General features: G+C 43.8%; 1 protein-coding gene across 1 annotated transcript in view; it reads left to right on the top strand.

Annotated features, from left to right (window-relative positions):
- The window catches only part of RYR3 (ryanodine receptor 3), a 370,839-nt gene that overhangs the window by 348,583 nt on the left and 6,077 nt on the right, over nucleotides 1-16,179 (top strand). The window contains exons 91-99 of the mRNA XM_036346438.1: nucleotides 749-914; nucleotides 2,033-2,119; nucleotides 2,872-3,072; nucleotides 6,309-6,439; nucleotides 10,489-10,531; nucleotides 10,966-11,093; nucleotides 11,505-11,565; nucleotides 11,876-12,022; nucleotides 15,668-15,802. Coding sequence (XP_036202331.1) covers nucleotides 749-914; nucleotides 2,033-2,119; nucleotides 2,872-3,072; nucleotides 6,309-6,439; nucleotides 10,489-10,531; nucleotides 10,966-11,093; nucleotides 11,505-11,565; nucleotides 11,876-12,022; nucleotides 15,668-15,802 — 1,099 coding nt within the window. The remainder of the gene's footprint in view (nucleotides 1-748; nucleotides 915-2,032; nucleotides 2,120-2,871; nucleotides 3,073-6,308; nucleotides 6,440-10,488; nucleotides 10,532-10,965; nucleotides 11,094-11,504; nucleotides 11,566-11,875; nucleotides 12,023-15,667; nucleotides 15,803-16,179) is intronic.

The following is a 16,179-nucleotide window of genomic DNA, read 5'->3' as shown; positions in this document are numbered from 1 at the left end:
TTGGCCAGCCGGGGGGAGAGGCTGTGAGAGATTGGCTGCAAGAGTGCATTGACCACCAGGGGGCAGCTCCTGTGTTGAGCATCTGCGTGTCATAGCGACTGGTCAACCTGCCGTTCTGGTTGTTCCAGTCATTTAGTTGTAGGGGTTGCTTAGGCTTTTATGTATATAGATAGATATTTTTCAAGCTCTGGGTACATTTTCTTTTACCCCAGCTATACAATAAACACATTTTATTAATCTTGTTAATTTTATAATCTCACTAATAGGTCAGAATTTCACCATCTGGCCAAATTATCAAACACTGACATTTCATAACTTTATATAATGTTAATGATGATGATATCTAATATATTCAATGCCTATTACATGCCAGGCCCTATGCTAAGGTCTTTTACACAATATCTCATTTAATCCCTACCACAAATTTGGAGAATAGATACTATTGCTAATTCAAATGAAGTCTTAAAAAATAAATAATAAAGGACTTTCCTGAAGAAGAAGAAAAGTTGTTAAGCCAAATTTCTGAAAAAGACTACAAACTTATTGATAACTATTGTAAACCTATGACCATGGCTCATCAAAGTGGACACCACTCATTAAGTGCACAGTTGATGTCCAGGCACCGTGGGTGATAAAGAGCCGAGGTTTCCACCTCCCAAGAAAGAATTACCAGACTTGAATTCAGTGTCCCTGTCTGGGCCAGGCCTCCCCCTGGCCTCTGTGCTAAGTGGGTTTCTTGCTCCTGCAGCATGGAAGATGGGGAGAAGGAGGAGACAGCTGGAGAACAAGCCAAGGTCCTGTGGGCAGAGGCGACAAAAAAGAAGAAGCGGCGGCGTGGTCAGAAAGTCGAGAAGCCTGAAGCCTTCATGGCTAATTTCTTCAAAGGGCTGGAAATCTATCAGACCAAGTTACTGGTAAGCACTCCCGCCCAGGGCCCACCTCTGGGGCAGGAGTTCGCCCAAGGAAAACCTCAGAGAAATGACCACAATTTTGTTTCACAATTTGGTTGGTTATGCTTCCTCACTTTCTCATTCCTCTTCTCATTTATCTGCCTGCTCCTCTTGTGTTGGAGGAAACGCAATAGAGGTTAACCTGGCAAAAGCCAAGTGCTCCAGCTCCCCTGCCCAGCTGTGGTTACCCTCTCTGCCCTGTGCTGTCTCGGACAGCATGGGATTTCCTCTTCCTAGCTATGTCATGTGGGGACTTAGCTGCTCCTCAGCCGAAGTTCATGAGTAGTTGGACCATTAGGGATGCAGAAAGAATCTACCTATGTTAGGTGGGTTCTCACAACAGACCCCAAAAGGTGTTCTTCCACATGCAATCAGCCCTCAGCCTAGCTTGTGCAGTTCTCGGATGATTTGCCTTCTGAGGTACAGCTGCTGATGCCAGGACAACCCCTTCCCCGGCACCTGCGGTGAGAGCCCTCCACAGGGAGATTGGGCGCTTTCCCCATGCAGCTGCACCCTAGTCCTCAGATGCTGATCTTCCCAGGAAGATGGCAGTGAGGATGGGAATGGTGCCCCTGAGAAGGGAGAGGTAGGGGCTCTGGGACTGGGACTTACAAAAGGCCAGGCACCTGACCTCAGTCTGGTTGCATGCAGGGTAGGAACTGCAGAGAGGTCTTTGTGAACTTAGATCACCCATAATGTCCCAAAAGACTAATTTCTGTGTGACGTGCTCAGTACACACACACACACACACACACACACACACACACACACACATGCATGCATGCATGCCTTTATAGCAGCATTTGAGTCTGCTGGTGGCATGTCTGGCATTTGGCACCCTGAAGGACAAGTTGGGCCAGGGTTCCTTTGAGCATCACTCTAAGCAATTTTTTTTAAATCATTGTTTTTGGTTCCTCTCTCAAATAAGTCCCAAGAAGGCCAGAATTGTCCTAGAATACTGGTGACCAAAGAGTAGAACTATTCACGTGTAAACTTCTAACCAGAGCAAACTTCTGTGTGAAAGAAGGAAGTTCCCTTTTCCTTGCAAAGCTCCTCGCCTCTGCCTGTCCTTTCCTTTTCAGCATTACCTGGCCAGGAATTTCTACAACCTGAGGTTCCTCGCTCTGTTTGTAGCCTTCGCTATCAACTTCATCCTGCTCTTTTACAAGGTGATACTTCATTCAAAGGTCATTTACTAAATGCACTTTACTTTTTAAAAAAAATAATAGAAATTAGAGCTAAGATTCTAATATCTGAAGACATTTCTAAGACACTGGCTTCTAAAAAGGGTGTCATCTTCAGCAAGGGGAAGAATGGAGAGACTGCCTGCAAGGACAGTATTCCAGTAGTTCACAGTTGTTCTATTCATTACCTAATAAATTCTTCAAATATTTGTTGGGAATCTACTATGTCCTTGAGCCTTTATTAGGAACTGGAAGGCATTTCAAAATGCAGTTCTTTCCTTGAGGAATAAGGTAACAGAGAGAGCCATTATAGTTGATCCCCATGTTAGAACCCTTATGAAGGGAGAATTAACAGTTGTTTTCTGAATGAGGAGAAGGAGGGACTAATCAAGAGAAATGAAGATGTGGAGCATTGATAAGTGGGTCATGTACACTGCAGGCACATAATAAATGTTCATGGAATGAATTCATGAATGATAGGCCTTTACTAATTTTTAGTAAAAATTCCCTAATTTTTAAATATTTTTTCTTTTTCTCGAAAGATACGTTTTGTCTATTTAAAGTGTGGTTTGCGATTATTAGAGCTACTAGGGATTCCTAGGAATAAGTTGCCCCAAAATCTCACACTCAGCAAGTAATGCTGAGGCACCACTATTTGCTCAGCCACATAAAGTCTGTGGGGAGACACAACGGCGGATGCTCTTCCTGGTGTTTGTAACAATGTGTGTCTTGGCCAGGTCACTGAAGAGCCTTTAGAAGAGGAGGCAGAGGATGTGGTGAACCTGTGGCATTCCTTCAGTGACGACGAGGAGGAGGAAGCGATGGTGTTCTTTGTCCTTCAGGAGAGCACTGGGTACATGGCCCCAGCGTTGCGGGCGCTGGCCGTTATCCACACCATCATCTCTTTAGTCTGCGTGGTGGGCTATTACTGCCTCAAGGTGAGTTGCTGTCCACTCTGAATCTAATCTGAATCCTTGGAGAGGAGGCATCATTTCTGAGCCCAGCCAGCCCTTTGTTCTCTAAGACTTTGCTAAGAGACTAAGGTTTGTGGAGCAGCATCCTGGGTATCACCTAGGACAGTGATGGCGAACCTTTTGAGCTCGGCGTGTCAGCATTTTGAAAAACCCTAACTTAACTCTGGTGCCGTGTCACATATAGAAATTTTTTGATATTTGCAACCATAGTAAAACAAAGACTTATATTTTTGATATTTATTTTATATATTTAAATGCCATTTAACAAAGAAAAATCAACCAAAAAAATGAGTCCGCGTGTCACCTCTGACACGCGTGTCATAGGTTCGCCATCACTGCCCTAGGACCTGGTGACCCATACAATTGTGGGCCCCGCCCCAGGCCTTTTAAATTGGAATCTGTACTGTAACATGATCCCCAGGAGATCTGCATCCACACTGTTTGAGAAGCCTTGCTCTCTGAGTCCCATTTCAGGTTCCACTTGTAGAATTTCATAAAATTAGAAGCATCAGTCTAAATCACACATGGACCTTGTCATGTGAGATTCTTCTGATCTTTGCATTTATATTGGAGTTTTTACAAAAATGCTTTTCGCCTTTCAAAAATTATTAGGTTTTAACTCTTTGAGACATTAGAAGAAAACTTAATGAGTTACAGTTTCAGTTACTGTTTATTGCTGATAACAAATCACCCCTAAACTTGGTGGCTGAAAATGATGTTTGATCGCTCTGATTCTGTGAACTGGCTGGGCCATCTGAGCAGCTCCTCTGCTCCATGTGAAGGCGGCTGCATCAGCAAGCCTGTGGGAGTTCAGCTGGGCCAGCCTGTCCACGGTGGCACTGGCTCACGCCTGCACAGTGGAGAGGTAGCGGCTGGCAGGCTGGCGTAGCTGGGCCTCTCCATGCAGACTCAGGGCACTGCCCTGTCCACTGCCTCTCCACATTCTCTCCCTATCCAGGTAGCTGGACTTCTTGCATATGGTGCCTTGGAGTTTCCAAAAAAACACAGAAGTGGAAGCTGCTAGCCCTTCTTAAGCCCAGGCACAGCCCCAGCCCCAGCCCCAGAACTGCCAGTGTCATTTCTATTGCATTCTTCTGGGTAAAGCAAGTCACAGGGCCGGCCCCGCTTCACTGTGGCTCAGGGGTGAGGAGGGCTGCACAGGACAGTAATACTAGGAGACCAGGTTTGCTAGGGCCACGGTTATGTCTTCAGACACTACCACAGTTACGTGAGTCTTCAGTCATTCTGTGTTTGGTGTTCTAAGTCCAGTTCTTTTTCTACTGTGCCACTTATTTTTCTCTTTGCTTTTTTTTTTTACTTCTCTTTAGTAGGACATCTCCTTGGCTCTTTACCAAGCCATCTCCTCGCAGGGGGAAAAAACCCAGGAAATATATGTCTATCTTTGTGGCCCTCACTTCCCAGTGAACTATGGTATTATGTAGGAAGTTCAGTTACCCTGCTGAAGAGAGCATGTGCCCTAAACCAGCGGTGGCCAACTGATGGTCTGCGGACCACTGGTGGCCCGTGAGGTCCGAAAGGTTGGTGACCGCTGCCCTAACACACAGAGGACCCCACTGTAACAATAAAAGCACAGATTTGGTAGCCAGGCTACCTGGGTTAGACTCACAGCTCAGCCATTTAACCTGCCACCCCTCTGTTTCCTCCTCTGTAAAAGTGAGTATCATAATACCACCGATCCCTGAACATTGCTGGAGGATTAAATGAACTGCTATGTGTAAAAGCACTCAGAACATCAGAGAGCAACTAAGAGTGCCAGCTGCTGCTCCTTAGGTCACCGTCCCAGAGCTCACCTGTTGTGTAGGGTGCAGCTACACTGCTGGCCTAGAGAAACACTCTCCAGGGAATAAAATGTGCAAATCCTACTTACAAAGCCATACAAACTCCTAGAAGACTGGAGGGGAATGCTTTGAATCCCAGAGATCAGAACAGCTCTAAAACTTGATATTATTATTGTTATTCAGAGTCATTTCAAAATACAGCAGAAGTTAGTCAGCGTAGCTTTATCTTTGTTTCCCCTCCCACATCATCCATTAGCTGACAGCAGTCATTGATTCCTCCCAGTGTGCGATGCCTATTATTAGCCTTTGCCATCTTCCTAGCATTAGTCTTTTCTTTCCTCTGTGTCATTTCATTGTTTTAAAGAAGAAAGAGCAAGAGGTAATGCTTTACAAATCATGTTCTGAATTTTGTCTTTTTGTCTTGGAAATAAAGGGGCAGTGTGAAGCATATGGATGTCATTAGCTTTAAGGAAGAGTTATTGGAAGAAACTGTTTGGAGACCAAGGTCTCAAGGATGTTGCTAAGTAACCAGTGGCTTCCCAGCAAATGAGAAAGCCTGGTTCTGAGTTAAGCTTTTCCAGCTAGAGGTGCTCAGGCTCTTCTGATTTCCCCTGGGATTTCAGCAGTAGCCTCTGACCTCACTAACTGTCCCTTATTTGAAGTGTGTGTGTGTTGGTGAGGGTTGGGGTGATGGGTTATTTCCCCACCCTTCTGTGTGGTAGGTCTCTATAGCCACCCACTTGGCACCTAAAATCAGACTTAGAGCAATAAGACAACAGGGAGTGATTGTTGAGAACAAATAAGAGCGCTCCTACCTGGCAGGCACTCTCATGGCAAAGCCTCTGAGGAAGAAAACCTCAATCCAAAAGACTATGTACAGGGCCCAGTGAGCCCTCTCATTCTGTCCCTCAAACCATGTTTCATTCACCAAATTTCAAAGCCATGAGATGAATATGACCCTAGCCACTGAACGGGGGTGGGGGGGGGGGGACATTTCATGGTATACCTGTGGCTGACTAATCAACTCTAGAATAGTCTATCATCCCTTTTTAGTTCAACTCCAGCCTAGGAGTCTGAGGAGACCTAACTCATTCCGCCCCAGGGACCCATCTGCATACGGCCTTCTCACTAGGATGACTCAAGGAGTCCAGTTTGCATTAATATCAGCTGTTTAACCCAAACCTTAAAGAGTGGCCCAAGTGAGATCAGCTTTTGGAAGGGGAGGTGTACTAGCCCAAGGAGTGATAAGAGGTTTGATTCTGGACACATAATTAGGCACCCTAAGAATCCCACTAAAGGGAGACTGTTGCCCTGAAGGTGGAAGGACAGTTTATTGAAATGTGTAGGAGAGCGTGCTTTAATTAGGAAGCCTTCTCTGAGGAACATGTCCTCCCCTCCTAGGTCCCTTTGGTGGTATTCAAAAGAGAAAAGGAAATTGCCAGGAAGCTGGAGTTTGATGGTCTGTATATCACCGAACAGCCATCTGAAGATGACATCAAGGGGCAATGGGACCGCTTGGTAATCAACACACCGTAAGTTATCCCCTCCCTCCCTCCCACCCCCCCCCACCCCCCCCCCCACCCAAGCCTTCTAAGCCTGAGTTCCCTCTTCAGTAATAGAGGGATGAGAATACCACCTTCTACAGTCTGGGGATATTAATGCTTGGCCCAGTGCCTGGCACATGGTAGCATCAAGCTATTAGTCATTCCCTTTCCCTAACTATTCAAAAAATGGTCATCATTAGTGAAGGTAATGCTCTAATGTTAGTGTATTCATTGTGAAAGTGAGAGCTGCAAGATAAACTAATGTCCTGAAAGAAAGCAAAGAAATAGAGCTGGATAGGTGAACAAAGGCGACTTAGCTGTGACAATTAAAACAGGCACATCTTGCCCTGACTAGTTTGGCTCAGTGGATAGAGCGTCGGCCTGCGGACTCAAGGGTCCCAGGTTCGATTCGGTCAAGGGCATGTACCTTGGTTGCGGGCACATCCCCAGTGGGGGGGGAGGGGGGGTGCAGGAGGCAGCTGATCGATGTTTCTTTCTCATCGATGTTTCTAGCTCTCTATCCCTCTCCCTTCCTCTCTGTAAAAAATCAATAAAATATAAAAAAATAAAAATAAATTAAAAAAAACAGGCACATCTAGAAACAACAGCTCTGACCCCTAGAAGAAGGCAATTGCTTCTTCCCCAAAGATGGTCAGCAGACTGAGAGAAGACTCTTCTCGCAGGAGAAAAGTGAGTGCCTATGCCTCAATCAAAAAGCCTATGCCTGCCAATCTCTTCAAATAAGGAAGAGAGTCAGGCTCCATTTCGGATCCTTGAACATTACAGCAAGAAATATTGGCACTATGAAATAATTTAATTCTTTGGTAAGCTTTCTGCAATTATCAGTAATGTTTGTGTCTATAGCACAAGATGAGATGGCCCCAAAATACCAGTAAAAAGGCAGTTCAGTTTCAAGAAATTTATCCTAAGGGGATAGTGAGGCAAGAACACTAAAATGTCCCAACAAGGATAGCTGCTAAAACTTATCTGAAGTGGCATAAGTGTCCACAAGGAGGAAAAATGCATAAATAGATATTTTTAAAAAATTTTTGATAAACGAACCTTTACTTTTTTCACAATAACAGCATTGCAGTATGTGTATTACTTTGTAACCTATTGTTTTCAGTTAACTATATATCATGAAGAGCTCTCATTTTTAATATTTATATCTTGTTAAGCACACATATAGAAGATATAAAATGTATATGTATATTTTAAAGTATAATAATAAATTGAACTACCAAGGTTAAAAAAATGGAACATTGCCCAAAGCTCTGTGGTCCCAGATGTTATGATCCTTCTATGTCCTATCTCCTCAACCCCCAGCTAACTACTCTCCTGACTTTAGTGATAATCATTTCTTGCTTTATAGTTTTAGCATTTAGGTGTGTGTCCTTAGATATTGGTGCATTGTAACTATTTTTGAACTGTATATAAATGAAATTCTACCATATGTTAGTCATTTGAATCATTTCTTCAGTGCCATGTTTGAGAACTCACTTCTTTTTTTAATCTTTATTGTTCAAAGTATTACATATGTCCCCTTTTTTCCCACATTAACTCCCTCCAGGCCATCCCCGCCCCGCGGCCTCCCACCCCTGGCTTTCACCAGCTAATTGTCTGTGTCCATGGTTTATGCGTATAAGGTCTTTGGTTGATTACCTCCCACCAACCCACCTTCTCCCACCTTCCCTCTGAGATTCCACACTCTATTCCATGCTTCCATGTCTCTGGATCTTCTCTGTTCATCAGTTTATTTTGCTAATTAGATTCCATATATGAGTGAGATCATGTGATCCTTGTCTTTCTCTGATTGACTTATTTCACTTAGCTTGATATTCTCCAGGTCCCTCCATGCTGTCTCAAAGGATAAGAGATCCTTCTTTTTTACTGCTGCATAGTATTCCATGGAATAAATGTACCACAGCTTTTCTATCCACTCATCTACTGATGGGCACTTGGGCTGTTTCCAGATCTCAGCTATTGTAAATTTTGCTGCTATGAACATAGGGGTGCATACATTCTTTCTGGTTGGTGTTTCTGGTTTCTTAGGATGTATTCCTAGAAGTGGGATCACTGGGTCAAATAGCAGGAGAACTCACCTATGCTGATGTGTGTACCCATAGTTTTGTCATTTGCAAAACTGAAATGTTTCAAAACACTGATAGGAGAATGTTAGCAGATATTTATCCATTTTCCTGGCAGTGGGTATTTCAAGTGTTTTCATTTCTGGCTATTACAAACAGTGCTACAATGAACATTTTTATAACGCATGCCCAAAAGAGTTCCTGTAGAATAGAGACCCAGAAATAGAATATGCAAATGCCTAAAAAAAAAAATATGCAAATGTCTGTCCCAATTTACCTGCCAACCAGCACTGTCGGAGAGTTCCTGCTCCCCTGCCTCCTTACCCACATGTGCCATCAGTTTAGCTAAGCCGGTAGGTAAGCAGTGGCACCTCACTGTGAATTCTAAAGAGGTTGAGCATCTTATATTATTTTTCTTGACCATTCCTATATTGATGTAACATTTATTTATGTACTTCCCTTCTGAAGTTTCTTTTCTCTATCCCACTCTTTAAGGAATATTACCAAGTAAAAATGTTTTCTATCTCCAAGGAGCTTACATACCTCGTCAGGGGATAAAAAATACTCAGACCAAAGGAAGATCATCTGCAAAAGGGTCTGGCCTAGAGCCTTTGGTCAGTGGCCCTGCACCACTTGTGTAATTTTCCACTTAAACAAAATGTGGCCAAGGCTGTGTTGTAGGTCATGGACCATGTTTATAATGGATTTAAGAGAAAGGGGATATCAGGGTGGACAGAGGAAACATGGCTTGATTTTCGTTTGTTTTATTTTAGAATCTAAAAATGCAATACATAAAAAAAAATCAAGTAGCAGAAAAATATACAAAGAAGAAAGTCAACGTAATTATTTCTGTCCCCCTATTAGCAATTTACTCTATAAAGCCAGCATTTGTTCTTGCTTTTAGGTGGCATTTGGATGTTTAGACAAAGAAGCTACTTTAACTATAAAAAAAAAAATGTTTAACCATCACCTGCGGGGGAGAGGTGGCGTTTGCTGGGGGTGATTCTAAGAGGCCCCGGCAGAGAGGGAGGCCCCCCTACCTCCCCACCAACTTGGGTGATTGCTAGGAGAGGAGACTGTGTGTTCCACATCCAACAAGAATGACTCAAAGGAGAGCAGAAGGAAGAAGGTATGTGCTAAGGGCCAGCAGTTCCTTCGCTGCAATCTAGCCTCGCGAGGAACCTTCCCAGGAAGAATCAGCCATTCTGTAGAGGAGCAAAATATTTTAAACGGTTTTGCTGACATACCTGAAAGTGACAGTTCTTTCCAGACTTGAACAATAGATAATTATTTGCAGTGGAGCTAGCAGAAGCTACCAGGCAGAAGAAAGATGTTCCCCCTGGCGGGTAGGCATGGGATGTTTTAGGGAACCACCTCCAAAAGAGAAAGAGATCTAAATCCCTGAGGAAAGCAGACCCCACGGGATTATATGGGAATGGAGAAGGGAATGGAAGAGCATTACGATTAAGCCACATGCTATAGAAATTAACTAAAGATGATTCCCCGACTGGAAAATTCATGTAGTTAGGGACCTTGTCTATGCGTTGCCCCACTGATCCCCAGCACCTACCCCAGCTACTGACATAACTAGGCGCTCAATGAACGAAGGTTAAAAACAGCTGTTTCCTACAGGGTTCTGTTTCTACTCAATACTGGGATCAATAAACATATATCTGCTTCTGTCTAATCCTGTCATCACAATCCCTGGCTCTTAACCATAATTTTAAGTAGAAAATGCAGAGTGGCTTTCCAAGTGCTTAGAAGTCGGTTCAAAGTAGTGGAACCATAAGTCAGTCCTGTGGAGACTCTGAAGTTCAATCAAGTTTTGAATCCTTCAGTGAGCAGGACAAACACCACAGGATCACAGTTCCAGACACGCAAACTACAAAGGCTCTTGATGTGCTTGGCCTTGATGTTAAGAACCCCCCTTTTTCATTTTCTTTTTTTCAGATCTTTCCCTAATAACTACTGGGACAAGTTTGTAAAGAGAAAGGTATGCCTTGTCAGTGGGGTGAGTAGGCTTTAAGTTCTCCATAGACAAACATGAGTAAAATTGATGTTACTTTTATGACAGAGAAGAGTAAGTCACAGGAGGGGTGTATATGAACACATGCGGGTGTTTGGCTTCATTCCTCTCCTTATCTGCCTTTAACAGCTTAACAGCCATTGTTTTCTGCACACTAGTTTTTTTTTCTCTCCTCCAAAAAGCTAGCAGCTCGAAAAGCAATTTTCTTTTGATTGCCTTTATCATTTCTGTTTTCTTTGGAGGTTATTTTTCCTCTTTATTTTCCTGTTGCATTTTGAATCATGTCTTTATGAACCCCTTGGAAGAGCCCAGAGTACAGCAGACCTCCGCGGACACTGGGCTAGAGAAAGCACGGCTAGTAACATGTGGCCCAACTCACCCCGTCCTCCTTTCTGCTCTAGGTGATAAACAAGTATGGTGATCTCTACGGAGCGGAACGCATTGCTGAACTCCTGGGTTTGGACAAAAATGCCCTGGACTTTAGCCCCGTAGAAGAGACCAAAGCAGAGGCGGCCTCGCTGGTGTCATGGTACAGAGCTTAGGCGTTACAATCCGGTCTGGCTAAAGTAGACCCTTTGATTTCTCCAGCCCTTTCAAGGTGTTAAAGGGGAATATCTCAATCAGATCTTTGTTCTCCCAGGCTCCGGTCTGGCTTAGGTGTTTCCTCTGGATTCTAACTTATTGGGAGAGCACTGCTTTAAAAACATTTAAGGACCTCTCAGCCTTTATGCCTGACTCAAAGAGAAAAACTAATTGAAATTTCAGGATGGGTGATTCTACCTTTCTCAGTCTCACAGGGAACACATACAACCTGATAAAGAAGCTCAAAGTCATATTTAGATTATTAAACCTGAGAGAGAAAAAACTTAATTTTCCCCTTATTAAACACTTCACTAAAGCCTGAGATTTACATGTTTTTAAATTTTTTATTCCCCTTTAGGCTAAGTTCCATTGACATGAAGTACCATATCTGGAAGCTGGGAGTTGTTTTTACTGACAATGTAAGTATGGCATTTGGAGAAACAAGATTCTATGCCCCAGGTTCAGGGATGTCATTAGATTGCACAAGGAAAAAGCTAGGGAGCATGTGCAGAAAGATTGAGGGCCTGACGATGCCGGGGCACGTCTCTCTTGTGCAGTCGTGTAAGACAGATGGGGTTCCACTTGGCAATTCTTAGGCCGGTTCACAGCACCTCGGCATCTAAAAACCATCTAGCCTCACTCTGTCCCCCAAAATGAGAAAAAATGGTTCAGTGAGTGTCAGGAGGCATGGATGCCAGAAAAGCCTCTAAATTTCTTGTATCCTCACAGTCCTTTCTCTACCTGGCCTGGTACACAACCATGTCCATCCTGGGCCACTACAACAACTTCTTCTTCGCTGCTCACCTGCTGGATATAGCCATGGGCTTCAAGACACTGAGGACCATCCTATCGTCTGTAACTCATAACGGCAAACAGGTACTGAGTTTATACTAACACAGGCCAGAATAGACTTAGATGTGGAAAATTAACCAAAACAAGTGGTACAACTAGTGTATAACAGGAAGGTACGTGTACAGTGTATAATACCCCTGTCTAGTGATTATTTTATAAAATTGCAGCCAATCCTATATAATAAAAGGCTAATATGCAAATTGACCGAATGGCAGAATGACCAGTCGCTAACGCTGTCACTATGATGCACATTGACCACTAGGGGACAGATGCTCAACACAGGAGCTTCCCCCTGGTGGTCAGTGCACTCCCACAGGGGCAGTGCCACTCAGCCAGAATCCCTGAGCTGGGCTCACAGCTGGTGAGCGCGGCAGCGGCGGGAGCCTCTCCCGCCTCTGGGGCAACGCTAAGGATGTCCGACTGCTGGCTTAGGCCCACGGGCCTGAGCCATCACTTGGACATTCCCTGAGGGCTCCCAGACTGTGAGAGGGCAAAGGCCGGGCTGAAGGACCCCCAGGCCGAGTGCACAAATTTCGTGCACCGGGCCTCTAGTTAAAAATAAAATTGTAGCCATCATTTAAGAGGTATAGGACCTTAATTCAGAAACCCCTAACATTTAGGTCAAGCAGGGAAGAGGGGGAGGGAAGGAGGTGATTGACATATCATCACTTTGGAGATCCCTCCCCCTTCCTCCATGGATCTGATGTACTCACTGGAGGTTAGCAAGTGGTTATTGTAATTTAAAAACTCCCCAGGTACTTATGGTATATGCATCCAACTAAGAACCAATGATTTAGACATGTATGTACACACATACATAAACAGCTATACATATATGTGTGTTTATGTATAAAAAGCTGAGAGTTACTATAGATATATTAGTATATCTAAGTACAGATATAGTATAGTAAACGTTAAAAGACATGTATCTATATCGCCATTGCCATATCCAGTCTCCAATCAATATCCAGTCTGTCTTAGACAATATTGACAGGGTGAACCCTTGATTAAAATCCTCTAATGACTGCTTCTGCCAACAAACTCAGACCCTTTAGCATTCCATCTGCATTAAGTACAATTCTGTGAATGAGACTTGTCCCCTCACACCTCTAAACTTTTGTAGGAGGAGAGAAGAAGGAAGTCAAACTGTGCCCAGCTGGCACAGCCATTTTGGAAAACAGTTTGGAGGTTCCTTACAAAATTAAATCTAGAACTGCCATGTGATCCAGCAATACCACTTCTGGGTATAATGCAAAGGAAATGAAATCAGTAGTATCTTGGAGAGAAAGCTATACTCCCACGTTCACTACAGCATTATTCTGAATAACCAAGATATGGAAACAACCTAAGTGTCCATCAATGGAAGAACATAAAAATAATGTGGTATATACGTGCATGCAATGAGATATTCTTCAGCCATGGAAAAAAGGAAATGCTGCCATTTGTAATAGCATGGATGGGCCTTGAGAACATTATGCTAAATGAAAGAAGCCAGACACAGAAAGACAAGTACTGTATGATCTCATTTATATACTCTAAAAAAGTTGAGCTCATAGAACCAAAGAGGAGAATAGTGTTTACCCAGGGCTGGGGGGTCAGGGAAATGGGGAGATGTTGGTCAAAGGATATCAACTTCCAGTTATAAGAGGAATAGGTTCTTGGCATCTAATGTAAAGCAAGGTGATTATAATTAAAAATACTGTATCATATATTTAAAATTTGCTGAGAGTAGAGCTTAGTGTTTTTACCACACACACACACAGAGAAATGATAACTGTATGAGGTGATGGATATATCAATTACCTTGATTTGGTCATTATTTTACAATGTATAGATATATTAAATCATCAGGTTGTACACCTTAAAAATAGATAAAGATTCCAAGCAGAAAAAAATAAAGTTGACCTTTGTTCTTGAAAAGTGCCAGATCATCAGGTATTAATTAGGGTATAGTAGATCGTTCAGTATTTCTTCTCGGCTTCTGGTAGTCACAACAGTCAATATGTCTTATTTGGGTTGGTGATAAAGAAGAATTGAGAAAGCTAGAGAGAGAAATTTGCTGCCACCTACAAGAAGCTAAAGTTTGGGGAGATAATAACAGAACCTGTGATAGAGAAGTTGGCTTAGAGGTGAATGCTTACTTATAGGTTCCTGGGAGAAGGCATTATGTATTTTAACTTGGGCATCTTGGGACGTTTGATCCTATTAAGGTGGTGTTTCCCCGTGTGACCTGTCGAATGCCAGTTCGGCATGTTCTTTTAGAATTACTCAGATTATTAAACTTCAGTTGTTATTGATTTGGCTTAATGGCATTAAGACTGTAACTTAAATGGAAAGTTTAAACAGTGAATTTTTTTATATGGCCTTGCTGAATATACTCTGGCAAGATTTTTTGTTTTAATGTGCCCAGCTTGTACCATGTGCCAGTACTGCGACAGGCTCACAACTACTCTGTAAGTAGATGTTATGCTCACATGGCAGGTAAGAGAATTGAGGCTCAGAGAGGCCATGTCTCTCCCAAGACCGCGCAGCTGCTAAGTGGCACAACTAGCTTCTTTCTTCCTTCATGCAAAGCTCGGGCTCTTTCTGTTTTTCTAAAACAAGCTGGTTCTGTAAGGCCTGCTATCTGAGTTAGGTAGCTTATTATTCATTGTTCAAGAAATCCCTGTAGATGTCTCTTCTGTTACTTATCTTAATGCTCATACCCACCCATTACATGGCTCCTTCAGGACAGAGACGTTTCTTATTGATTCTAAGAGTTCTGCTCAGCACCCAGTCCCTCGTATAGGCCAGATGGGCAGGTCCTGTGTGCTCCTTGTTTGTAGAACCTCTTAACACCAGGAAATGAACATGCCCTATGACCCTTGCAGAGGTCCTGGCAGATATCTTGGTTATGAAAAATGTCACTTTACTCAACCATCATAAATAATTCATATAGTAACTTCAAGGCTGTGACAATTATCCAGTCCATGGTTATTTATGAAACAGTGTAATGTAGGACCACCTGCCAGTCCAAAGAACCTTTTTTTTTCTTCAGAGGCAGCTTAATGTAGAAGCTGCATCATGAAGCTTCAGGTTTCTGCTCTCACTATAACATAAAAAGGTAACCCTCCTCCTGGCACCTTCACTATCCGATCTTGACATCCCTAGTTTATACAGGCCCCAGATATCAGTCTGCTCCAGCATAGGGGGCTTAACCAACAGACATGTCCTCTCAGTTTTGGAGGCGGGAAGTCCAGGTCAAGGTGTGTAGGTTTGGCCTTCTCTGAGGCCTCTGGGGCTCTCACCTGGCTGCCCTCTTACTGCTCTTCCACTTGCTCGTCCCCTATGTTCATGCAGCCATCTGCTGCCTCCATGTCCTAATCTCTTCTTCCCATAGGGACACCAGATAGTTGGGAGGAGGGCCACTCTGCAGGCTTGTTTAAATGTAATTACCTCTTTAAAGTCCCTACCTCCACAGTCGCATTCTGAGGAATTGGCGGTAAAGGCTTCAACGTATGTACTGGGGAGACAATTTAGTCCATAACACCCCGTCATTACTCTTCTCCTGTTTCTATCCACTATCTCCTCTGACCCCCGCTCAGCCTCACCCTCCCGTTTCCTTGGCCTCGCCCAGGAACATCTCAAGGTGGAGAAGGCCCACCTCCTTCCCTTCTCTCTCCCCCGCAGCTGGTTCTGACCGTGGGCCTCCTGGCCGTGGTGGTTTACCTCTACACCGTGGTGGCTTTCAACTTCTTCCGCAAGTTCTACAACAAGAGTGAGGACGACGACGAGCCCGACATGAAGTGTGACGACATGATGACGGTGAGAGCCCACGCAGGCCACCTGGTCACCTGTCTTGGTGGGAAGGGGCTGGGGGTGGTCTGGGAACTGCGAGCGGTAGAGTTACGGAGCAGAATGTAGATGTCTCATTCCCAGGGGAAGTGTCCCAGAGAGACAGCAGTGGTGGAGTTTCCTGAGCACTCACTCACCTGAGGCTTGTGGGAGAGCAGCTCAGCTGGGAGCAGGTCGCCGGGCACCTGTATTTGTTTGTGGCGAAGTTCTGAATACTTGTATCTAATCCATAGAAGGCAAGCTTTTGATTCTTTGTCTCTGAGAGCAGAGTCCCATGGCTCTGGTGCCCAATTAATTTCCCCAAGCCAGTGCGGGTTCTTTTTAAAAAATATTTTTATTGATTTCAG

Source organism: Myotis myotis, unplaced genomic scaffold, assembly GCF_014108235.1.
Source record: "Myotis myotis isolate mMyoMyo1 unplaced genomic scaffold, mMyoMyo1.p scaffold_m19_p_1, whole genome shotgun sequence".
NCBI classification, from domain to species: Eukaryota; Metazoa; Chordata; class Mammalia; order Chiroptera; family Vespertilionidae; genus Myotis; species Myotis myotis.
The sequence above is the reverse complement of the archived record's forward strand: the minus strand, read 5'-3'. Positions and strand labels throughout refer to the sequence as shown.